The sequence below is a fragment of the Panthera pardus genome, unplaced genomic scaffold (genome assembly GCF_024362965.1).
Source record: "Panthera pardus isolate Hobbes unplaced genomic scaffold, ASM2436296v1 HiC_scaffold_12, whole genome shotgun sequence".
In the NCBI taxonomy this organism is placed as follows: domain Eukaryota; kingdom Metazoa; phylum Chordata; class Mammalia; order Carnivora; family Felidae; genus Panthera; species Panthera pardus.
Window position 1 is genome coordinate 68,809,417 of NW_026526677.1, and position 26,695 is coordinate 68,836,111.

Sequence of the window (26,695 nt, forward strand, 5' to 3'; positions counted from 1 at the left end):
TGTTTGGAAGACTTTTTCATTCATTCTTGAGCAATCTATGGACTCAGAAATCCAGAAACCTTAGATACTGCCACTATTAATGCAGTCTGTAATAATTAAGGTAACATAAAAAGCATAAAGCAGCAAAATCCCATTTCCAACTTCAAGATCAGCCAAACTCCTTGTCTTCTGTATTTTAGCACTAGTGACAGAAAATAAAGATATAATACAATTTTGAAAATCAGCTCTACAGTAACCAGAAGCTACCTGGAGGTGAGATATATCTAAAGGTTTTATAATTAAAAACCATACTCCACAATCTAGCCTCAAATGCTCCAACTGTATTTCTCCTTACTCCCAAACCAATCTCTTTTCTGGCTCCACAGCACCCCATTCACCCTCTACAATTAGTTAAACAGACTCCTTTGTTCCCCAAACACACTTCCAGCCTTCCTACCTTCAAATGTTTGCTCATGTTGTTTTCCCCACCTCAAATACCTACTGTTCCTGACTACTTCTCATTTAGGGTCCAGTTCTCCCCTTATCAAAAGCAGTATCTTTGTCTCCTATGATTTTCAACAACATTGACATGAATTTTATCTCACATTACCTGTTAATACAGCTATCTGTATATATCACCTTCCCTACTAGACTGAGGATGTGATCAGCAATTTCACTTTTGGATTTCTCAATAATCTCAAACACAGTAACTCAGATACACAGTAGACACTCACGATGCAATTGCTAATGAGCATATTAATTTCTACAAAACTAGCTAATAAAGTCTTGTTTGGTACAGATCCAGCTTCAGAAAACCTATGAATGACTGATAATTAATATATCATTTGCAGATAAACAGATGTCAGCAATTAAATCACATAAATCAAACATGCCTCCAAGAATCTTGTGACTAACTGGTTTATCAAACCTTTTCTATTCATAGTGGTCATCATCATATGATGATTGTGTTTAAGTTCATTCATAATTTGGAACTCAAAAAAATTCAAAAGCCATGAAGATTGGTGTACCTGATTTTATTTAGCAACCCAAACCACCACGTATAGCAATATTCAGAAGTCCAATTTCATATGCCAAAGTCATCTAACCCCCTGCACAAATGGCAACAGGATTGTACATTCCTTCCTTCCCTATCCCTTTCAATAACCCTACCACAAATTACCTAGGAAAAGGGAAGAACACTTCCCCAGTTCCATAGCACTGGCATCTAAAGCTAGGAGAGCAGCTAATAAGCAGGAAGAAAGGGAACTCTAAAAGGAGGATTTGGAGAAAAGGGCTACAGAAGACCAGATCTATCAAAGTAACTCCTGCCCCAATAAGACCTTTAATGGTTCCCTCTCCAGCCTCATCTCCCTCTTACTCTTATGAACACTTCACATTCCACCACAAAGAACTACTCAAAAATTTCCCCAAACACATCATAATGCTCTTTCTCACCTCTATTGTCACTGCACATGCTAAATTATTTAGACAAAACTTTGTCCATCTGGCAAATCACTATTCGTCCTTAAACCCCTTAGGCTCCTCTATGAAGCTGTCACTAACCTTCAAAATTAATTACTCCAGCCCCTACTTTGAAGCTTTATGTAAAAAGTATTATGCAATTATCTCAATGTATTACAATTATTTGTTTACACATTTTCACCATTAGATCTCGTGTTCCTTTTAAAGTAAGGATGATCAAGTGTCATCTTTACATTCTTTTCTAGATCTTGATCACTTTCCCTCAGTACCCCACTTACTGCTTCAGACTAGGGTTTCTGTTGGTACTGCTTGCTACATGTTAAACAGAACTCCATCTCAGGACTTTTGCCCCATATTCTTGCTCTTACAGCAAGCAAAAGATTTTAATGGTTCCCTAAGGAATTTTAATCCAATAACACAAAATTTTTAAAAAATTATATATATTTGCTCTTACAATTTTTTGTTCTCAGATCTTCTCCCAGAAAAAAAGTCACACAAAATGATTAACTCTTGAATCATTAAGTTCACAAATAAATTAAGATTTACCTACATGTCACTTTCAAAAGAAAACTAATTTGGATTTTCACAGGCAATTCACCAGAGTCCTAAAACCAGCAGAGAAAGGGCATAACGGAAGTGGGTAGTAGGAAGAAACCAATCAAGGTCAATGTTTGACTCATTCAATATAGCCTACTAAAGTCATATGCTTCATTTCTGGGTATCTTTATTTGCACTTTAAATGTTTTGCCAATGTTTTATAACAAAGCACACAATGCTTATTTCGCAAACAAGGCCTTACAGCATTCTGCTATAAGATGCGGATTATCATGGATAACACAGAATGTAAAATAAAGGACTGCCTTGGAATTTACTTTTAACAACCAAAGAAAAGGAAATAATAATGATGATGATGATGATGATGATGATAGGAAGAAAAGGAAAGCAGAAGTAGTAAACCCAAGATATGACAAGTTTAAACCCATCTGTTTGAAGTTAAATATACCAATAATAGGTAGGTCCTGAAGTGAATAATACTTTGTTAAACTGCTCTAATTTTACATCTAATTCTGGAAACTTATTTCCCAACTTCCATAATTTCTCACATTTTCAACCAATAATTTACTTGATCACAGAAATGGAAGAAGTTGCAACAACCACTACTCAAAGACAACTTCTACAGCAACTATCCTCTTTATTTAAAAAAAAAAAAAAAAATGCTGTTTGAATACACATCAGAAACCCTTAATGACAATTTCATTCCTTCTTTATTCACTCGGCATCTTTTTACTGCATATTTGTTACATGCTGTTTGTAGCACAATAAAGACTACACAAGGGCTCTTCATTTAAGAAATTATAATTATAGAAGCTATAAAGAATTACTACATAGTGCAATTATCTCAATGTATTACAATTATTTGTTTACACATTTTCACCATTAGATCTCGTGTTCCTTTTAAAGTACTCCACTACATAGTGTTTATGGAGAAGTACAAGATACTATGGCAATATACACACTACTCTGTGTGGACAAAAGTAACCACCTATCGATACTCAGACAACTAAGTATTATCTCTTCACACATTTAAAAGACTACATTGGGGGTGCCTGGATAGCTCAGTCAGTTAAGTGTCAGACTCTTGATCTCTGCTCAGCTCACGAACTCACAATTCATGAGTTCCAGCCCCACATGGGGCTTTGCGCTGACAGTGCAGAGCCTGCCTGGGATTCTCTCTCCTTTTCTCTCTGCCCACCCCCTCAAAATAAATAAACTTTAAAAAAAATAAAAGACTACACTGGGACCCTAAAAAAAAAAAAAAAAAAAAAAAAAAAATGTGCATTGGATTAGAGTAAGCAGTCCATCCAGTTGAAAGGATGTTTGGTTCAAATATTTCTATTTATCAGTCAACAAACTATGTAACTCAGTACTAGAAACTGCCATCAAGGAGATCTTTTTTCTCCCTCACAAATCTCTATATTTATATTATACAGGAGCACAGTAGAGTTATATCCCATGACAACTTCAGAAGAAGGGAAAAAAATACCCTTAATTTTCCTTACTACCACCTTGCCACCTCACACTACATACAAAAATTAAAATCTGATCAAACCTAAAAGAGTGAGCTAAAAACTATAAAGCTCTTAAGTAGTAGGTTAGGCATAAATCTGAATAACTCTGGATTAGCCAATGGTTTCTTAGCTATTATATCAAAAGCACAAAGAAAAAAATTGCAACTTCAAAATTAAAAATATTTCTGCATCACATCAAAGGACACTATCAAGAACAGCGGAAAGACAAGCCATAGGATGGGGAAAAAAATATTTGCAAATCATATGAGGATCAAGCATCAGGAAAATGTAAAGAACTCATCTAGTACTGAAATATATTAAGGATCAAATTTAAAAATGGGCAAAGGATCTGAATGGACATTTTTTTCAAAGACATACAAAGGTCAATAAGCACATGAAAGATGTTCGACATCATCAGTCATTAGAGAAATGTAAACCAAATCACAAGATACCATTCATACATTGCTGCTGGGAATGTAAAATGGTGCAGCAGCCGTGGAGAAGACTAGTCGTGTCTCAAAAAGTTAAAAAAAGTACCACATGACCAGCAATTCTTCTCCTAGGGATATACCCAAGAGAACTACTATGAACATTCCTGTACAAAGTATGTTCATAGCAGTATTCTTCTTAGTGGGTTTCAAGAGGGAACTGACCCAAATGTCCATCAATGGATATGCCGCATTTTGTGGCACAAGGGAATATTATTAAGTTATGGATAGAATGAAGCACTCTTATATGCTACAACATAAATAAACCATGAAAACATTAAGCTAAGTAAAAGATGTCAGACACAAAAGGCCACGTTATGTGTGATTCCATTTACATGAAACGTCCAGAATAGGAAAATCCATAGACAGAAAGTAGCTTAATGATTGCCAGAGAATGAAGGAGGGGAAACTGAAAGTGATATGCTAACAGATATATGACTTCTTTTGGGGGTGACAGAAAACATTCTGGAATTAGACAGTGGTGATGGTTACACACAACATTGTAAATATACAAAAAACACACTGAATTGTATACTTTAAAATGGTGAATTTTATGTTGTGTGAATTACCTCTCAATTTCAAAACTGAAGAACTCACCTTGCCTCATAATCTCCTTTTCACGTTAGATTTGGATTAAATAATATTCCTAATTATTCCATACCCTGCATGAATCAAATTTCTGCAAAGTGTTTCAAGTACATCAAAAATCCTGCCAATCCTGTGTGAGCGGTGTGATGGGGGGAAAACCATCCTTCTACTTAGTTTTTGGTATATACTTGAATTACAGTAAGATTTTCAAACATTAGATGTATTTAAAATATGGTACATTCGTATTAAGCATCCACAAGACAACTGGCTATATCACAGCATGTAACATTTCTAATATCGCACACACACACACCTCTTATAAAGAGCTTATAGTCACATGAAGAGGTATATAATCAGTAGACACATGTACACTAAGTAAAAATATGAAATCACTTCTAAAGTATACCTGCAATCTTTAGTGAGAGAAAACATTTCTAAAGCAATGCTGCTTCAACCACTACTTGGAAGAAGTGTCCCTAGAGTAAAATTAGAGCCCCTAGAATGCTTTCAGGTAGTAAGTTTATGACTACAAATATCAGTACCATTTTGAAAATTACTGCTGGAATTCCAAATGTTCAGAGAAAACTTTCAGTAATCCCCATTAGTTCCTAGAATCAACTTATGGCCTAGATTCAGTGGTCCTACTATCATGACCATCACTACTACTCTCCAATGCTTGCCTTATATCTCATAAAGCTTCATTCTAAAACAGTCATTTCTTTTCCTTTGCATTTTGACATTAAGTGTACTTTATCCTTCCTTACATCTAAAATAAGTTTGCCATACAGTTAGTACTCTGGAGACTCCCTGCACAGAGACTACAATGTGATCAGCACCTCCTGGAATTGTGTAAGGAAACAACTCTATTGACAAACATTTCACATTTATTTCTGGTTCCCTGTTTAATTCTTAAAATTAATTTCTACTTTCAAGAACATATCCTCAAAAATATGCCTCAGTATAGTTTTCAAACTGAGCAACTGCAAACCCCAATTTTTTTGGCTATGAAAATATGTTAAAAACATCACCTACTATTTTAACAAAACTAACCCTCTTAATGCCTCATAGGTTCCATGAAACAGAGAGCAATTTTGTTATGTTTTTTTATTGATGCTACCAAATGACTTCTACATTTAATTTTGAAACTGGCTAATTACCATTCATTGCAACTAAGAAAATCACCATAAAATTATTAAATGTTTACTGGAATAGATCTCTATAGTGACTGTGTCCCTAAGTTGTTCATGGAATAGTCTGAGCTGGGAAGGCAGATTATGTGTAATCATCTGAAATTTACTGAGCACCCACAGGGTCACTGATTAGGTACTTTGAGAAGAGATCTAAAACAATACAGAAATGTATAGTTCCTGTTCCACAAACACATGTGAACCCAAAATATATATAAAAAAGCATGATACTAACCACAGTTTAACAAGGTATTATTCAATAACGTCTTTAGTAAAGAGGCTACTTTAACTGTGAGTGTTAAGGAAAGCAAGTTAGTTTTGAGAAGATTTAAAAGGAAGAAGGTATCTGTTTTGACAAAGAAGATGTTTTACGTCCAAAGAATGGTATGTCCAAAGAATAACTGTTAATAGTTTGGGAGTTAGAACTTTTGGCATAATTGGTGACTAACGTGCTTGGCTGAGGGGCGCATAGGTGGCTCAGTCGGATAAGTGTCCAACGTCAGCTCAGGTCATGATCTCAGAGTCTGTGGGTTCAAGCCCGTCGTCGGGCTCTGTGCTGACAGCTCAGAGCCTGGAGCCTACTTCGGATTCTGTGGCTCCTGCTCTCTCTCTGTCCCTCTCCTGCTTGCACACACTCTCTCAAAAATAAACAAACATCAAAAAAATTAAAAAAAATAATAATAAAGTGCTTGGCTGAAAGGGATAGCTTAGATGTAAAAAACAATGAGGAAAAAATGGACCAGGAGTCCCAATTAATGATGAACTTTATTAAGGCCTTTCAGGAAAAGAATTAGGTATTATTACTGTTAGATTCTTTTTGCCCCCAGCAGTCTCCTTTCCAAGTCACATTTCACTTTCCTTCCAATCTACTTAACAGTATGACCTAAAGGATTATGCCACGTCTCTTCTCAAAGTCCTCCAAATGATGGGTCACTGTTACCTACCAAATTATTCAGAGTTTAAAGGACCTCATATATCTACTTTCTGAGTAGCCTTTTTTCCCCTCTAATATACCTTCTTCTTTAGGGTTACATTTTCTAATCTCAGGACCTTTACAATCTTAAAAACTGAGGACAGACCTCAATGAGATTTTGTCTATGTGGGTTTTCTCAATTGATATTTACTGTATTAAGAATTAAAATTAAGAATTTTTAAAATATTCTTTTTAAAATAATAAATCTCATCCAATGCTAACAGCTTTCATGAAAAATAGCTATATTTTCCAAAACCAAAATTTACAACATTGGTATTGTTTTACCTTTTTGCAAAACTTTTTACTATCTGGTTTAATAGAAAGTTGTTGGACTGTCGTATCTGCTACTACATTCAATCTGCTGCACTATCATGCATCACATAGACCCTGGAAAACTCTATTGTACACTCATGAAAGTACAAAAATTAAAAAGACAAATAATGTCCTAATATATGAACATAGTTTTGACCTCACAAATAAGCTGAAAGGGTCTTGGAAACTCCCAGAAGTGCCAGGAATACACTTTAAGAGCCACTGCCATGAATAAATGAATATTGTTTATTCATTCCCTGGAACAGTAAAGCATTATGTAAAAAGTCACACTGACATGAAAACACAAACCTGATGCTAGACTACCTGGGTGCAAATCCCAGTTTTCCTCTTCCTGGCTGTGACCTTGAGCAAATTACTGAACTTCTCAGTGCCTTCGTTTCTTCTTCAGTAAAATGGGGATAATAATAAAACCTCTCTCACAAAGTTGTTAAAAGGAATAAAGTTAATAAACGTAAAGTGTTTAGTGCAGTGAGTGCCCAGCACAAAATAAAGACAAATAAGTATTAAATATAAATTGAATCAATGCATACAGAATATGATTTGCTGTACTGCCACTACATTCTAGTATAACTTGAAAAATTCTTAATACTATACTTCTGATAACCTGGCAAATTACTAGTCTGAACATAAATTTTAATACTAAGGTCTAGGTTCATCAGCATTCCCTTATAAAGGAGTATCGTTAGTAAAACTGACTACCCGGAAACGTTTCTCCATGAAAAGAGCCATACACACAATGAACATACAAAATTCTAAAAGGTCAAACCCAAAAATTGCAATTCTCTAGAGAAATGTATAAAGCAGTTTAACGGGGAACATACTGAGACAGAACACAAAGTAACGGAAATGCCACTTCAGCCACTAAAAGAACAGGAAGAGCAAATACTAAGGCTGTATGTACTTTGAAAATCTAACCCTATTTCTTCTTGGTAAGACTCTAGCCTCTTGCCAAGAAGCCTTTAAGTTTATTTTTCTTACTTCTTTGATTTCTAAAAGGGAAATCACGAACACAAGCATTTTGGATATAAAGAAAATACTTGTCTATGCATCATGGTAAACTTTTACATTAAATATTCTAAATCACAGGGTCAAAATAATTTTATTTAAATTAAAGCAATTCTAGTAATTAATTAAAATAGATTACTTTAACTATTAATGTACTTTTAAAATAGCTAATTAAATATTTCATATAAATGCTTCACAAATCAAATGAGGAAAAAGAAAGCCTAGTCACCTCTTACCAAGTTTTACTTCTCACCTGCCGCTCTAAATTAAACTCAAAAACACCTTTAAAAACTATTCAAATTGATAAAAAAAAAACACAGTAAACATAAAAAACCTTGTTATAAGGATAAAAAATACATGCCTAGAGTCTAATATTAGGTATTTTTAAAAATAACAAGTCCACTAGTGCAGCCTAATTACTTTTCAAAGGTATTTGAGAATAAATTTGCTAATTATGCATAAGGCAGCTAGCAAAATGGTTATATACCAAATTCTCTTCTGAGTTTCCCTTTTAAAACATATACAATTTAGAAACATAACTACGTGTAACAAGGAGGGAAAATTACATCTGTGTAGTTCTACTACATAATCTCAGGCCATGTGACATATTTGACTCCATTACCATTTTCTTTTTTCAGAAGTATTAAAGACTAAATAGTAAGGAACAGAATAGGTCAAATAATGAAAAGTGAAAATATAAATCATATGATTAGTTCTTAAGGGAAAGAATAGTAAGCCCATAGGTCAACTACAAAATAACTACCTCTTTAAAACAAGATCCATCCTCAGTTACTTTATTTCTAAACAAGACACATCGTGGGGCAGATTACCCACTTAGTATCTTCCTCACATGCATCTTCTTGTAAATCAGATCCCAGTTACCAGGTACCTTCTTAACAATATGCAAACTAAGCACCCAATCCATGCCATTAATCAAGACACTGAAAATCAATACATTTGCTTAAAAAGGTAATTATTTCAGGTACTTTTTGATATTTTACATACATTTTCAATAGTTATACAAACCACTAATCCAAATACAAATTCCACCTTCTACATATTCAATACATTCACAAATTCTTCCTCTTAAAATTGTTTCCACAACTAAATTTAGGCAGGATATGGATCCAGCCCACAACACACAAATACCCACACTATATCTACTATAGAGATATGCTTATAATGGATGCTTAATAAGAACAAGACCTCAATTTGTTGTCAAGAATCTAAGGCAGAGATGCCTGGGTGGCTTGGTGGGTTAAGCGTCTGACTCTTGGTTTCGGCTCAGGTCATGATCTCACAGTTCAGTTTGTGGGATCAAGCGCCATGTTGGGCTCTGTGCTGACAGCATGGAGCCTGCTTGGGATTCTCTCTTTCCTTCTCTCTCTCTCTCTGCCCCTCCCCTTCTCTCTCAAAATAAATAAAACAAACAAACAAAAAGAATCTAAGGCAGATGATAGTTGGAATGAAGTGTCCCTGGAAATTTTAACTGGGAAAAAATATGGATGAAAAAGTGAAGCCATTATAGCCATTAACATAAATATTATGTTTCAATGCAACATGTTGCAATGTAAATGCCCAAAGACAATAAATTAAACAAGTATAGAAAAAAGAAAATTAAGTATTCACATCAAAAAACAAAGGCCAGGGGCGCCTGGGTGGCGCAGTCGGTTGAGCGTCCGACTTCAGCCAGGTCACGATCTCGCGGTCCGTGAGTTCGAGCCCCGCGTCAGGCTCTGGGCTGATGGCTCGGAGCCTGGAGCCTGTTTCCGATTCTGTGTCTCCCTCTCTCTCTGCCCCTCCCCCGTTCATGCTCTGTCTCTCTCTGTCCCAAAAATAAATAAAAAACGTTGAAAAAAAAAATTAAAAAAAAAAAAAAAAAAAAAAAAAAACAAAGGCCAACGGTTGTGAAGTTAGATAAGAATGTTTTTTAAATTAAGAATTTATAAATTTAAATATTGTGTTTTATTTACACTTCAATCATTATGGATGTTTTAATGGAGGTAGAAACTACTTTCTAAGCATGTGGCTTGCCTCTCCCATAGCCATGAAAGAGGATTAAATTAGATAATGGTTAATAAGTGCCTGGCAAATTGGAACACCTTCCAATTTAAGGTTTGCTATTCTTGTGCCTTGATTATGACCATTAGAGGCCAGAAACTAAATGCAAATCATGTTTATTTCAAGCTGGACAACTCTTCACACTAAGGACCCTAGTTAATACCATTATCTACAGCCACCTATAAGCAAAGCAAAAGATCTTTCTTAAACAAGTATATAATGTAGTATGAATTAAGCTGTAATTCGTAGATTATAATAATTACCTCCTAATATGGAAAGACCCTGGAGAAGTACACAGAAACCACCTCCACAGTCTAAAGGCCTATAGGAAAAAAACAGTCCTAAGCATATTTTTGTTAAATACTAATATTTAAAAGATGAAATTGCTTTCACTGAGTTGGACTAAGTAGGCAATAGTCATTCAAGATATTAAAAGGTGCAACAGAACTAAGCACTCACTAGAAAGAAAAATTCCTAGAAGAGGAAAAATTATCTCTACATTAAAGCCTGAAGTTCATGGTGTCAAGCCACAGAAATGTCTGTGAAAGCCTTTTTAATATTCTGGAAACATGTTAAAGTGTGTGGAGAAGGAAGGTGTTTAGAAAAATCATTCACTGGCCAAACTTTACTTAATATAAATCTATGTCATTGCTGAAAACTGGCTACAAGCGCATTTAAAACAATATAGGGAAAATAGTATTTCAAAAGCCCGCAGAACAGAACTAGAGTATAAGTTCTAGAGTATACTAGAGTATAAGTATAAATAAGTGGCTCCTTATTTATGTGGATTAAAAAAAAAAAATCACACAATACCACATATATTCCAGTTCTAAAGTGGGAGCTTATTATAAACACAGCAGTAGTAGAGAACTACAAATGAGAGTTTATCCTCCAAACCTAATCCCAGTTAGCATCTGCAGTAGCTACCACAAGAGAAAAAGAACAGCACTAATAAAACCACAAACAAGTATCACCCTCCTAACCCCTCCTAACCCCATTTAGCCTATTTTCTGCCCTTCTTGGTAACATGTTAAAATAACTACTCCTACATTTGAAATAGGCAAAGCTATACATCTTTTTGTTATAATTTATCATTTTGAAGAGAGGAAAGAGAAAAATAGTTCATACAGTAACAAGTAGTTTCTTCACCTACCCATCACCAAAAAGAAAAATAAAAAACAATTAACAAGAATTAACACAATGTTAGGACAAACCATTAAGACTGGGACAGCAAGCCAATTAGTCACTTGAAGGGAAGTAAACAGCAAAACTGTCCACTCCAAATATCAGATAATCAAAAAAATCGCGTAAGGGTCCACTATACATTTTAAACAACTTTCCATTTATAAGTGTCACCATTTAAATATATTCTGCATTTTCTAAACAGGCAAGGACTGATTGTTAAAAAGCAGCCTGCTCAATCAGCACATTAAAGAACCAAGCAGTATTTTTTTTTCTTTTACTTTTCCACAGTGAAGGAACAAGTCACAATGAATAATGGGTCTGTAGAAATAACTTGTTCTAATAGCACTTCATGAGCAAAGTATCTTGGAAGAATTCACATTTTGTACATTTCTTTTTAAAAATTGCAGACCTTACGGCCAAAGTCCAAATGAGAAATCCAAACAGGACTCCTGTCAGTGAATTCCCTTTCAGGACATGCTCACTCTTGCTTCAAACAGTAAAGCAAAGTAACTTTCATGTAGAATAAAAGCCAGTCAGGCTAATGTGTCCAGTTACCATTTTAAAAAGGAACTTATTACTGTGCCTATTTCCGTGTATTTTCCTGAAAAGTTTTCGGTCACTCCATTGAGTCAAAGCTTGAGTAATCCACTGAGCTATCTGTACCTCGAGGTAAAGGAAAGAAAAATGAGGTATTATACGTGACTTCCAGGTTTGTAAAAAGTTGGGAGGAGTTAGCTCTGGTAATTGTGTGTAAGTTAGTGAATGGAGTAATATTATGCCGTATAAGAGAAGCTAGTCTCCCCACATAACCAGAATAAATTAAAAGTAAATTGAAACTCAAGTATTATCAATCACCTTTTTAGCATTTTTAAAGACATGTATGTAAATTGTAGTTTTAGTTATTAATCTATGTTTTACTCCAATAATGTACACTTTACACTCAACCTTCTAAATTCAAATCGCCAGGGTTAACAGCTCCAGGAAATGATACCAGTATCACCCAATCCTTTTCCAAATCCCCATTAGAGAAACACGGAGGATGGGGGCCTGACATTCACAACTTATCCAAGAAGCATGAAAATAGAATGATTAAATTCCACCAAAGGCAATTAAAAACCCCAACTTCCCACAGAGCGTTCCCTACACCAAACGGAATCCCTTTATTTTCACTCTCACGAAGAAAGTAATTTGGGATAAAAGTCGGGTATTGAGTATGATATATCTAATATAAAATGAGACGAAGGAACCTAACTGAAGCTACAGAAGCAAAGAAACGTAACCAAAACGGGAGAGGAAAGCTGGAAGAGAAACCCGAGAAGGAAAGGGACAGAAGAACCTAGTGGAGCAAAGGAAGTGGAAATCACTTCAACGGAGGTAGCCTTCAGGATTGCAGAGAAATAGGGATGTAGGTCCACGGAACCGGGCGTTTACGGAACTCCAAGGCTAATGGGGAAACAATGGGGCGGTGAGACCGGGAGCAAGCGGAGAGACGCTCAGGAGAGGGCGACTAGGCAGCACGGGACGGGGGGGATGAAAGAGCAGAAGGCTGCAGTAGACACAGGCGGCAGGGAGGTAAGAAGCTAGGTGGAGAGGCAAGTTGGTCGGGTGTTGGTCGGCTATCGTGGCGCACCGGGTTGGAAGCGAGGGTCCCCTAGGAACCCGGGATGGGGGTGGGGGGGAGTGGCTTATCAGGGATTTTTAGACAGGGAACGGAAGCCGTGAAGGCAGGTGTGATGGAAGCGAAAACACACCTCGGACCAGCACAGGACCCGACGTGCCAGACAAAACGCAAGGGAAGGAAAAGACGGCTGAAGGGGGTAAGAAAAGAGAAGAGAAGAACGCCAGTCGCGGGGACATGGGCCGCGGTCGGCTTCACTCACAGTCCAGGTGCTTTTTCTTGGGCCCCATGATCTCGTGGGTCGTGGCCTTGCATACTGTCTTGGATACGGCGGAGCCGGTGACACTGTGCTGGGCGGCGGTGATTCGGTCCGTCAAGCTCTGGCCGGACATCTCTGCGGCTCCTCCGCCACCCTTCCCGCTCGGCAGCCGGCGGGGACTGGGACCCCCAAGCGCCGGAGGACCCCCACCCCCCACCGCACCCCCTACCCCCACCGGCTCCTTCTCCGCCTGCCGGCCTGGGGCGGGGCTGAGGGCCGCGCGCTGCCACCTAGCCCGGAAAGAACCGGCTCGTGTCACCCGCGGGGTCAGGCACAGTGTCGGGCACTCCCCTGCCCCCGCCTCAGCTCAGCCCACCCCTTCCCTGGTCAGCTGGAGCCGGGCTGGGCAAGAGGGACAGGCAGCTGCAGGAAAATGGCGGCGCCAGGCTCCTCCTCGGAGCTTTCCGGGCTGTCCCGGGTCACGTGACTTGGGCGCCGCCCCTCCTTCTTCTTCTCCCGCCCCTTTTCCCTTCCCTTTCCTTTTCGACGCCCGCCCTCCCTCGCTCCGCGAGGGAAGAGCGGGGCGGCGCCCGCGCGTTACGTGATGGAACCCGCCCGGCGGGCGCAACAGGAGGCCCGCCTGGGGGCAGTGCGCTGCCGGCCGCGTCACGTGACGCTTCTTGCCAACAGGTCGCCCGAGGCGGGACGCTGGGGTCACAGAGGGTAGGTGGGGCGGGGGAAGGGCGGGAAAGGGATCGCAAGTCTGGCGCTTCGGGGCGCGCCAGGGAGTGGCATCCGCCTCTCCCCTCTCCCACCCCAAGGGTCTCTTGGTGCCTGTGGTTGAAACCAACATCTTGACAAAGAGGAGGTGCGGCTGCCTTCACCGCTCTGCGTGGGGAAGGGGCTGTCAAGACTCCCGCTGCCCGGACTTTACTAGCTGAGTCAGAATTGAGTTGAGGAACTACCCCAAAGCCGTCCTCCTGGTTTTAAGCAAAAGGAAAACGCTTCAGTTGGCCCATTTTCGGAGCCTGCAGGCAGGCCTCTCCCTACTGTGGAACTGTTGAAGCTCTCCCTTCTTACTTACCCTAGAAGGGTTGGGATTTTTTTCTCATTTTCTTGAAAGGCTTGCAAATGTCACCTGTTTTTGTTTATCTCTCTCCTGTTAAAAGTCTGACGCGTTGCTGCCGGACTAAATTTAGATACTAACCAGCCCGTGTTCTTTTCGTAGGGTGTCAAATAGGACAGGAAACACATAGCTTCACTGGAATTTGAAAAGGGAAGTAGTAGGATGATGTCAACAGAGATTAGCTTGACCCTACAAGGCTGACTCCTGTGGTGATTAAAGGTCCAGACCATAGAAGGAAGTGAGAGGGCTGGTAAATGGAGAAGTCCCATTGAAAGAATTGAGACATCACTACCTGCCATTTCCCCTGGTTTAGTCTTTCTTCCCTTTGGCCTTTTTTCTCTTTGGTAAATCAGATTTTCAGGGAAAGGAGACCTGGACACTGACCTGTGAACATTTTAGAGGAATTACTGTATCCTGTGAATCTGTTCTTTGAGATCTGTATCTTTAAGAAAGCCTTAAAAATGTAATTGGCGGGGGGGGGGGGGGGGGGGGGGGGGGGGGCGGAGGGGAACCTGGGTGGCTCAGTTAGTTAAGTCTCTGACTCTTGATTTTGGCTCAGGTCTTGATCTCAGGGTTGTGAGATGGAACCCTGGTGGGCACTGTGTGCTGGTAGTAGAGTCTGCTTAAGATTCGCTTGCATCTTTCTCTGCCCCTTCCCTGTGCTCGTGTGCTCGCTCTCTCTCAACAAAACAAAACAAAGAGCCCCACATTTAACTCAGGTTTAGGGATAAATTTTTAAATCTATGAATGTTAAGTTACTGTGATAGTCCTACATAATCTAGCTAGTTCAAATGAAATGCTACCATACTCCAAAAGTCTGTGTACACCATCTGCCAGCCAAATCCAAAATTTGTGCTTCAATCTGGTGACTCTCAGAAGATGCAAAGCAAATAGTTAACATTTTATGTATCATATCACAGGTTTTGTGGTCTCGTCCCATTCCCTTTCCCCCTTTTTTTCCACCATGGCTGGTGAAAATCTGCAGCACCATGCTTTGCCAAGAACATATAGTCTTAAACCAGCAGGCTTCATCTTTGTCAAGCCAGCCCCAAATTTCCTTCAGTGCATCTGCAGTCCTTCTGCGGTTTGGTGCCCAGTTTGCTGCCCCATGCCCATTGTGCAGTACAGTTACCCCATTCTCAAGACCTGTCTGCCATCCTTGCTACTTTTCTATGGTTCCACGGAGTGAATTACCAGTTGACCTGAGCCTCTGTACTAGTGAACCCCCTGCTGAAGTAAGTAAACATGAGGCATGGCATTTAAGTGTCAATAGCTAAATATTTCAACCTTAAGAAAAGTTCAGAAATTATTCCTAAGTACACAACAGGAAATTTGTATGTTTTGCACTACTATGAATGACATTATAGGATAACATTTCACTGTTACTTTTACCAAAGAGGTTGTTACAAACCACCTTTATTCAAATTGTGATCATGTTCACCTTACTAATAAACTAGCTTCTGTTAGAAATAACACTGTTATTTTTTTTTTCAAGGACACATTTTTACAAATTTGTAAGTAAATAGTCATCATTATAGAAGTTTATGTACAATGGTGAACTGAAAGATATAAAGAAATTTAGAAGATGATGGGAAAGTATTCTGAGGTTAGGAATTACCGACCTGCCTGCCCTGTCTTATATAAGTTTTCTTATAACTTATACGTTTTCTGTGTGTTCTACTTTCCTTGGTCTGGTCAAGAAATATCTTTATTTGAAGTACCACAGATGCTTCAAACTTACTATGGCCAAAAATGACTTCTCTTGCCCTTGCCCATTCCACATCTGTAATCCATATGGATCTTCTTCTTTGTTTATTTTCAGGAATGGCCTTACCACCTGCCTAGAAATCCAGGTCAGAAAACTATGACTCATTCTTAGCTCTGCTTCTCTTATTTCTCTTATCTAGCCTAATCTAGTTGTATCCTTCAAACCCATTTGTTCTCCAACATCACTTCTATTGCCTTAGTTCTAGCCTTTATGATTTATTACCACTTCCCCATGTAGACTGTTCTAATAACTTCTTAGCTGATTTCTGTCTCTCATACCTCAACTCTCCAATCCAGATCTTTCCAAACCTAAAATGTATTCATCTTTTCTTTGCATTAAAACCCTTTAATAGCACCCCCAAGCACTACTCTAGAGGATAAAATCTAGGATTCTCAACTTGGCATATAAAGCCCATCATGATCTAGCCCCTACCTAACTATAGTTTGTTGAACCTCATCCTTCCCCATTTCCCACATGCACTCCAGCCAGTATCACATGACTGGCTGTACCTGGGTATGCCATGCTGCTTTGCACCCTTTTAAGTAGTCAGTGGTTTCCTGCTGTTACTCGTGTAGTTATCTTATACAGTCTCCTACTAATTATTTTTGTAATTGTTTTATTGTGCTAACATGAGGCACAGAGATATCTTCTTGCTTATGTTATGGCTGATGCAAAATAGACACACAGTAGAATGCTGGTTGAATGAACGAATGAATGAAAACACTTTGAAGTCACCCATTTGGAAACACCACTCCAAACTTCTCATTTGATAAAACCTGCCTACTTTTTCACACTTACAACATGTCCATTCCATAAGTATCCACCTGGAGGACCATCCTTATTTCAGTAACTTATTAATTCATTTACGAAAATAAATGTATTGAACACCCACTATGGGTCAGGCAGTGTTCTAGGTGCTGAATACTGTTGTAACAGTGAGCTCATCAGTCCTTTGGGAACTAATAAGCTCTTAACTTTGATCATCAACTTGAAGGCCTATGTGCTTTAATTACAAATGAACAAAAACAAAACAGAAGTAAGGAAAAATTTGAATAGCACATGATATTTCCTAGGTTCTCAAGTTAAGAAGTATGCCTTTTATGTGTTTGTAACACTTATAAATTTTTCATTTCTCATTACTATAACACTAAAAAGGATTGTACTGTTTAATAACGGGGGGGGGGGGGGAACAAGTTTTAGAAGTTAAGTGCTTATATAATTTTTCTCTATTGCTTAAAAAAAAAAAAAAAATTAAGACTTAGAGGTTCCAGAATCCCTCAGATAATGAAGTAGCAGAAGCGAGATTTAAAAACTCATTTTTCAGTTTCTTTATCTAGACCTGTTCACCAAGACTTGAAGCAACTACCCATAAAGATTAAATTTATTCAACAAATTCTTCTTGCCTGCATACTCTATGTTAGGTATTGCTAGGTATTAAAACATAATAATGTATGAGACCAACATGGTCTCTGTTCCTAGAGTCTTACATATTTTCAGTGGCAATAGAGGAGAAAATAAATCAAGTGAAGAAAACTTGAATCTTGAGGATGTCTAAACTTCAAATTAAGACAGTAAGAAAGAAAAAGAATTTGGAAGAGAGGATTAATTTTTTTTTTTTTTAACGTTTATTTATTTTTGAGACAGAGAGAGACAGAGCATGAACGGGGGAGGGTCAGGGAGAGAGGGAGACATAGAATCTGAAACAGGCTCCAGGCTCTGAGCAGTCAGCACAGAGCCCGATGCGGGGCTCGAACTCACGGACCGCAAGATCATGCCCTGAGCCGAAGTCAGACGCTTAACTGACTGAGCCACCCAGGCACCCCGAGAGAGAGAGGATTAATTAACCAGAATTTTTACCTCTTATTACTTCACTTAAGCTCATTCTCAAAGGCAAAGAGTCTACCACTTTACTCTATTCCCACTCTTCTTGGACATTAGAATCTATAATTTAGATTTATAATATAAACTATAATCTTTTGATATTCTGTAAATTAAGCCAATATGAACAGCTTGGCAATCCCTTTCTTCCTCACCTTTCTATGTTTATACTTCCTGATGCTGCCAAATGAATTAAAGATCATAATCTTTAAAAGGTAAGGAATTGTCTTTGAGTGTATGTGAGTTCTCTTGCTAAAACTTCCATGCAAGTACTCCACTTCCAACTGTGTGACCCTTATTCAGGCTCTCAGCATACATACTTGTGATAATAATGGTAATGTAACTTTGTTGGTTACTTACCTTGTGCTAAGCACATTATCCAGTTGAACCCTAAAACAACTTCATGACCTTAAGTGGCAGGTGTCTTCACCAAAGTCTGTTTCCTTTTCTCCTGAGCACACACATTGTATTTCCCAGACTCCTTTGTAATTATTTGGGGTCATGTGACTGATTTCTGTCCAGTAGAATGTGAACAGAAAAGATGAAAGCCATTTAAGGTTTGGTCCACAAAATCTCTAGCACATCCTACACCTGCTCCATGTTCTCTTTCTTTCTGTGTTTATCAGGAAATGAAAACTTCAAAGAATTTACAGGAGGGGCACCTGCATGTTTCAGTTGGTTAAGTGTCCAGCTCTTGATTTCACCTCAAGTCACGATCTCACAGTTTGTGGGATCAAGCCCCATGTCGGGCTCTGCACTGACAGCATGGAGCCTGTTTGGGATTCTCTCTTTCTCCTCTCTCTCTGCCCATCCCTTGCTTGTACTCTCTCTCTCTCTCTCTTTCAAAATAAATAAATAAACTTAAAAAAATTTTTCAGAGGAGGCCAAAACCACAAAACATGAAAGCCTGGGGCCCCCAAATTAATCCTTGCAGAAATGTCCTCCAGGAGAACAGCATGGTGAAGAGCACCTGTGTTGGATTTTACTTGTTTTATTAAATTATGCCTGTGAAATTATGATGCTGTGTTTTACAGTAATTAGCTACCCTGCCTTTTCTCTCCATTTCACTGATGAAGAGATTGAGACAATGGAAAAATTAAGTAACTTGCTTAGCTATTAGATGGGGAAACTAGGAGTAGATCTCAGGTCTGTCTGACTTTAGAGTTTGAGCTGTCACTGCTTAAGTTTCTCATTATACCATTTCATGTATTTCTAAAAATTTCATAAGTTTCATATGGCCTTTAGTACACACTGCTTCACCTAGCATGCTGAAATGACAGTAATATCAGGGTGACCTCAAGGTTCTCTCATATATATAAGGCTCTCTTACTTTTTTTTTTTAATGTTTATTTATTTTCGAGAGAGAGAAAGATAATGGGGGAGGGGCAGAGAGAGAGAGGGAGACACAGAATCTGAAACAAGCTCCAGGCTCTAAGCTCTCAGCACAGCCTGATGCGGGGCTCGAACTCAGGAAGGGCGAGACCATAACCTAGGCCAGAGTCGGACACTTAACCAATTGAGCCACCCAGGTCCCCCTCTTACTGTCTTTAACTCATTCCTACCACACTTTTCTTTCTTTTGAGTATATTAATTTTATAATTTCAGTATATCTTACAGTGTATTTGGATCCTATATGCCTGTTGAAAAATGACACGTAGATTAGTTTTTAAGTACCATTCTTCCCTTTGAAAGGAAGATTTACCACCCCTTGACCATGAGTAATCACCAATAACTAATTATGAAACAGAATAAAAATATGATACCTGAGCTGTTAAGATATCTGAGGCCCATTTTCTGTAATCTAAAGAGGCTAAATCAAGTACAAATATACTAGAACATGCAACACTGAGTTAAAATAAGAATAGTTTTAATGTTAATGTTATATACTTATTTAGAGAGAAAGAGAAAGAGAGTGGGGGAAGGGCAGAGAGAAGGAGAGAGAGAATCCCAAGCAGGCTCCGCACTGTCAGCATGGAGCGCATCGTGTTGCTCAAACTCACAAAACTGCAAGATCATGACTTGAGCCGAAATCAAGATCACTTAGCTGACTGAGCCACCCAGGCGCCCCTAATGTTAATGTTAAAATTAGGCTATCGAATTTTGGCTGATATGTATCAATAACATGAAGGAGATTTAATTAATTCATTTGACGCAATGGGGGAAGTACTGGAGTAATGCAGTCAGACACACTTAGGTTCAAAACTCAACAAGTTATTCAGTTTCCTCATATATAAAACAAGGATAATAGTACACGTGTTGTGGATTTCTTACCAGGATTAAAATAATGTACATAAAAAACTAATACAATGTTTGACACACAGTTGTCACTCAATAAATAAAATCATACAACAAACCTTTATTCAGAATTCACTATGGGCAAAGCATTCTGCTAGATTTCCAGGATACAGAGATCAATCAGACAAAATATTAACGAATGTATTAAGTAATGTGATAGAGATATGCATAGAGTGCTATAAGAATAGAGAAAAAGGACACCTAGTTCTTCCTGGAGGGATCAGCAAGGTTTCTCAGGGGCAGTGACACATATGCTGAGTCTTGAAGGATAATTAGGAATTGTGAGGGAACCATGGGACATCTGAGTGGCTTAGTCGGAGGAGCATTCAACTCTTGCTCTCAGGGTCATGAGTTCGAGCCCCACGTTGGGTGTAGAGGTTACTTTAAATAACTTTTAAAAAATGAATTCTGCGGGAATCAGGGAGAAGTTATTGTAGATAGAGGAAAACCGCATATGCAAAAGAAGTAGCAAATAGTTTTATATGACTGAAACATATTACGTGTGAGCTTTTTATTTACTCATAAGATCAGCAGGTAGTTGTTGAACACCTATATATGCCAGATAGCATGCTAAGTCCTGAAAACACATCAGTGAACCAAAGAGAAAAGTCTTTTGCCTTCTTGAATGGTGCGTACATTCAAGAGGGGCATGTAACTAACAGATAAATATGAAGAAAAATTAAGCAGGGTAAAAGAATCAAGAATGACAGAGAACTTTAGATTAGATGAAGGGAAAGCCTTTCTAAGGAGGTGGCATGTGACTTAAGTGGATTGTGGGAGTCAGCAATGCAAATATTGGGGAGAATCATTTTGCAGAAAAGGAACAATAAGTACAATGGCTCTCAGACAAGAACAAGATTAACTTGTTTGCAGAACAAGGCAGCCAGTGTAGCCAAAGAAAGAGTGAAGAAGGGAAAAGAGAATTAGGAGGTTATCTCAGAGATATGACTAGATCATGAGGGGCATATTGAGGACTCTTAAATAATATCTAGAGGTAGATAACCCATGAAAATGGACAGCTAGCCTTAGATCCTTGGAACAAGCTGATGACTGCCTGAAGTAGGGTGTTTCCCACCAAGACCTCTGGAACTAGACCCCCACTGATTGCCATGTTCTTCATATGCATATCCCCTTGGCTTTTCATCTTTATCCTCTTGGCTATTCCCTCTCTTCTGGATTAAGGTCCTAAATTATTATGGATACATTTTTTTTTTTTTTTTTTTTTTTTTTTTTTTTAGTAAATACATATTATTCCCAAGACCTGTATCCTTGAAAACTACCAGATACAAGATTAATTCTTCATTCGCTGGTAAGGTTGAACAAACCCTACCCAAATTAAAGGAAAAAAGAAACTTGATTGTATAAGGAAGATTATGTCACATGTCCAATTTTTTTAAATTTATTTTGAGTATAGTTAATGTGCAGTGTGATATTAGTTTCAGGTGTAACAATATAGGGATATAACAGTTCTGTACTTGTCCTATTTTTAAAATCTAGGAATATAGCTTTGAAATGCCTTGCAAACTCTAATCATTTTTGTCTTAGTGTCTGTCTGCATTGCAGTTACCAGATGTATGATCTTCAGAGTCTTAAATGCTGCTGCACAGCTACTGCTACATTTGATGATTTACAAATGATCATCCAACAAAAAGAACAAGAAGGCGTAATATTTACAGAGGTTAATATGACTACCATGAAAAACTCAATACATAACTACAAATTATTAAATAGCAGTGCAGATCTGATCACGTTCTCTGAAAAATAATGGCCTTTCTTCTAACTTAGGCTAAAGAATGACTAAGAGAATGGGGACTGAGAAATGAAGCAAAAACTAAATCAACTATGCTATTGATATGCCACACAAACAATTCTAGCTCCTGTTTTAACACCAATTTGTGTAGACTCCTATGTTACAAGACCACAAACTGATTTAACTGTAACTCTGAGCAGACTCAAATGTTCTAGTAATTCACTCAACTTACAAATTCTAATCAGTCCCTGCCGAAGCTAATAATATCTACTATAAAAGCACCCTATGATTAATAGCAGTCCCTTCTCAAATTCCTGTATCTTTCCCTAACTACTCCCTTTTGAGACATTATTGAGACTAGGTTACTGTGATTCTTCCCCTTACCAGCAACTTTAACAAATCCAGATTTTTATCATCTATAGGGTTTCAATAGTGCTATGTTTAGGTCTCAGTCTTTGGGTGAGCCTGTGGCCATGGACTGTGAACTTTACCAGTGCTTCTCAGTTTTTGTTTTTGTTTTTTATTGAAGTGTAGTTGATACATAATTTTACATTAGTTACCATGTACTATGTGTACAACATAGTGATGCTACAACTCTATATATCATGCTATGCTCACCACAAATATAGCTACTATTTGTCACCATATAGTATTATTACATCACCATTCACTGTATTCCCTATGCAGTACCTTTTATCCCCATGACTTACACATTCCATTATTGGAAATCCAGTACTTCTGATTCCCCTTCATCCATTTTACACATCCCCCACACTCCTGCCCTCAGGCAACCACCAGTTTATTCTCTGTATATATGGATCTCTTTCTTCTTTTATTTATTCATTTGTTTTATTTTTTAGATTCCACATATAAGTGAAATCATACGGCATTTGTCTTTCTCTGACTTATTTCACTTGGCAGTATACCTTCTAGGTCTATCTATGTCATCACAAATGGCACAATCTCATTCTTTTTTATGCCTGAGTAATATTCTATTGTGTACATATATATGTATATAGATATAGATGTATAAATGTGTAAATTATATATATATATATACATATGTGGTATGTATGTATATATGTATGTGTATATACCACATATGTATGTATATATATTTACATACATATGTATATAAATATGTATATACTTATGTATGTATATATACGTATATGTGTATATATACATATATACATATGTATGTATGTGTATATACATATGTATATATGTATATGTATATATATACATATATATGTGTGTACCACATCTTCTTTATTCATCTATTGATGTACACTTGGGTTGCTTCCACATTTTGGCTATTGTAAATGATGCTGCAATAAACATAGAAGTGCATTTATGTTTTCAAGTTAATGTTTTCATTTTCTTTGGGTAAATACCTAGTAGTGAAATTACTGGATCATGTGGTATTTATATTTTTAATTTTTTGAGGAACCTCCATACTGTTTTTCCCAGTGGCTGCACCAGTTTACATTCCCACCAACAGTGTATGAGTATTCCTTTTTCTCTACATCCTCACTAACATGTGTTATTCTTGTCTTTTTGATACTAGCCATTCTAACTGGTGCAAGGTGATATCTTGTGGTTTTGATTTGCATTTTCATGATGATTAGTGATGCCAAGCATCTTTTCATGTGTCTGTTGGTCTTCTTTGGAAAAGTGTCTACTCAGTACTCAGGTCCTCTGCCCATCTTTTAACCAGCTTATTTGTCTTTTTGGTTTTTTGTTTTTTGCATTGAGTTGTATAAGTTCTTTATCTATTAGATTTTAATCCCTTATCAGATTTATCATTCACAAATATCATTTCCCATTCAGTAGGTTGCTTCTTAGTTTTTTTTCTTGCTTAGGCAGGACAGGGTAGACAGAGGGGTCTGGAGTTGTCTATTTTTCTCCCACCAGATACTTTAGCCTCTGATAAAACTTCAGCAGAATAGACTCAGGCAAAATAGTTTCTACTGAGGGTAGGCCATGTTAAGAACAGAATACTCTGGCATATATTGAAATGGTTCCTTTCCCCTCCTCCTGCTGGAAACACTAGGGGAATTTTCTCTGGTATTTACTGAGAGGGCTTGGTAGAGTTCCCATAGGCAGAGCTAACAAAAGTGTGGGAACCTCCCCCATACCTTGTCTACACTGAGCCTCCAGCAATTTGTCAATCACAGTTTAGGCTTCCCCACCCTGGGACAGTTCTGGTGGTGGTTTCTGCTTGTACATTCTGCCATTTTAAGCTGTGATTCTCAGTGTTCACCTATTTCTCCAGTATAGGGAAGAACAGTGATTTGCCCTGTGACCTCACTTCTTTGACAACTAAGAAGAGTTGACTTTCAGTTTGCATAGCTTTCTACTTGTTCTTATGTTGGAGTGGTGCTAAGGGACAAGAAATCAGAAGACTGGACATACTGATTTTGGGTGCCCATGAGACACCAAAATGGAGCTGTCTAGTATACCAAAGAATATAATATGGCTTCGGTAAGCTAGAGATACAGATCCAAATGATATGAGTGTACAAGTAGTTGGCAAATCTTGGAGTATATGAAGTTAAATTGGGAGTTAGCTCCCAAGAGTGAAACAGAATCCTGGGGAATTCCAACATTAAAGAGGCAGCATATAATTTTATTTTATTTTTTTATTTTTTAAATGTTTCTGCTTTATTTTTGAGAGAGAGAGAGAGAGAGAGAGAGCGAGCTTGGGGGGGGGGGGCGGGTAGAGAGAGAGAGGGAGACACAGAATCTGAAGCAGGCTCCAGGTTCTGAGCTGTCAGCACAGAGCCCAATGTGGGGCTTGAACTCACGAACTGTGAGATCATGACCTGAGCCGAAGTCAGATGCTTAACTGACTGAGCCACCCACGTGCCCCAAAGAGGCAGCATATAATTTTAAAGGAGCACTGAAGATATAGTCACTCTCTGATAAAACTAAATTTTCACAGGTACCTTGTTATTACTCATATAAATTTATCAAAGTTCATTACCTTTTATTCTTTTCCACCCACACCTCCCACACCCCAATTAACTAAAGCAATTATATTACATAATCTGCTCATCCTGGGACAATTGTTAACATGGAGACTTTTCAAAATTAAAATATTTCAAACTACCTTTTAAATAAGGTTCTATAGATTGGTCTATAAATCTTCTTCTGTTTAAAAAATATCATCTTAAAGGAAAGATATTTTATTCCAGTAGGCAGTCCAGAGAAAGTTTCTGAGTACCAAATTCTAAATCTCCAAAAGTAGGATTAAAATTTTAGATACTGAAAGATTCCAGGAAACGTTTGCATTTCTGCATGCTACAGTAAAATGAAGGCAGGAGGGACACATCTGCCAAACTTTATATTATAATTAAATCACTTTGTACTGACATAGCTTTACTTTAGAGGAGAATGTTTGTGGGGATTTTTAATCAGATAAAAATAGGGCTGCTGTTTTCTCTATACCAATTAACATAGTTGACATTTAGCCAGATCTGCCCTGGACACAGCAGGGGATGTACAGTTTGTCCTGATTCTGTGGGAAATGAAAAATGCAGTACTTGGCACAAGAAAAAATATGTGAACCCAAAAAATGTTGTCAAATATAGAAGTCAAATTAAGAAAATTGATTTACTGAAGGGCAGTCTATGCTTTCTAGAGAACAAAGGAGAAGAAAGACTCTCTGGACTATTCAACAACATTATGGACCTTGAGTTTAACTATAAATATGATATGCCAGTGAATAAATATATCTGGTTAAAGATATTTTTCCACAACTCAATTAAATATGCAATTATTACCGTGAGTTTCAGAAAGAAACTGCTCACAGCTCACAGATAACATATAAAGACGTGTTAAAAATATTTGCACAGGGGCGCCTGGGTGGCTCAGTGTGTTAAGCGTCTGACTTCAGCTCGCATCATGATCTTGCAGTCCATGGGTTTGAGCCCTGCGTGGGGCTCTGTGCTGACAGCTCAGAGCCTGGAGCCTGCTTCGGATTCTTTGTCTCCCTCTCTCTCTGCCCCTCCCCCATTCACCCTCTGTTTCTCTCTCTCTCTCTCAAAAATAAACAAACACTTAAAAAATTATTTTTTGCACATTAAGTCTGCTTAGATATCATCTAATCAAATTCTTTCATGTATGGATGAGGAAAATTGGTCCCAAGGATGTTAAATTACTTCCATAAAATCACACTGATGCATTGCCCTCATAGATCCTTTGGTTCTCAAAAACTTTATGGGAACGTCAAAGCTATTGAAGCATTTCAAATTTATCAGAGTGCCTGAAGAATAGTCTTCTGGTTTATTGAACTTATGATTAACTAATGATGTAAAAGAAAAGTGCCTTTATATTTATAATTTCTTAAAAATTGATCTAAGGCAGGGGCACCTGTGTGACTCGGTCGGTAGGGCATCCAACTTCAGCTCATGTCATGATCTCGTGGTTCGTGGGTTCAGGCCCCGCATTGGGCTCTGTGCTGACAGCTCAGGGCCTGAAGCCTGCTTCAGATTCTGTGTTTCCCTCCCTCTTTGCCCCTCCCCTGCTCACGCTCTGTCTCTCAAAGACTAATAAACATTTAAAAAAATTAAAAATAAAATTGATCTAAAGTATTTCACTTCATAGTTCGACCTTTATAAGTAGTAGATTGGAAACATAAAATCGCT

At 38.0% G+C, this 26,695-nt stretch overlaps 2 protein-coding genes across 24 annotated transcripts in view; one reads left to right on the forward strand and one right to left on the reverse strand.

Annotated features, from left to right (window-relative positions):
* The window catches only part of PICALM (phosphatidylinositol binding clathrin assembly protein), a 100,505-nt gene extending 86,850 nt beyond the window's left edge, over positions 1 to 13,655 (reverse strand). For all 15 annotated transcript variants that reach the window (XM_019450019.2, XM_019450017.2, XM_019450018.2 and 12 more), the window contains exon 1: positions 13,231 to 13,655. In XM_019450019.2, coding sequence (XP_019305564.1) covers positions 13,231 to 13,360 — 130 coding nt within the window. In that variant the 5' untranslated portion in view covers positions 13,361 to 13,655. The remainder of the gene's footprint in view (positions 1 to 13,230) is intronic.
* EED (embryonic ectoderm development) overlaps positions 12,798 to 26,695 on the forward strand; it is a 192,238-nt gene continuing 178,340 nt past the window's right edge. For 5 of the 9 annotated variants that reach the window (XM_053900166.1, XM_053900162.1, XM_019450022.2 and 2 more), the window contains exon 1: positions 13,818 to 13,950. The gene's annotated coding sequence lies outside the window, so the exon portion shown is untranslated. Of the gene's footprint in view, positions 12,923 to 13,052; positions 13,168 to 13,795; positions 13,951 to 26,695 lie in introns of those variants that run through there. The other 4 variants (XM_053900164.1, XM_053900168.1, XM_053900165.1 and 1 more) reach the window with 2 other exon arrangements.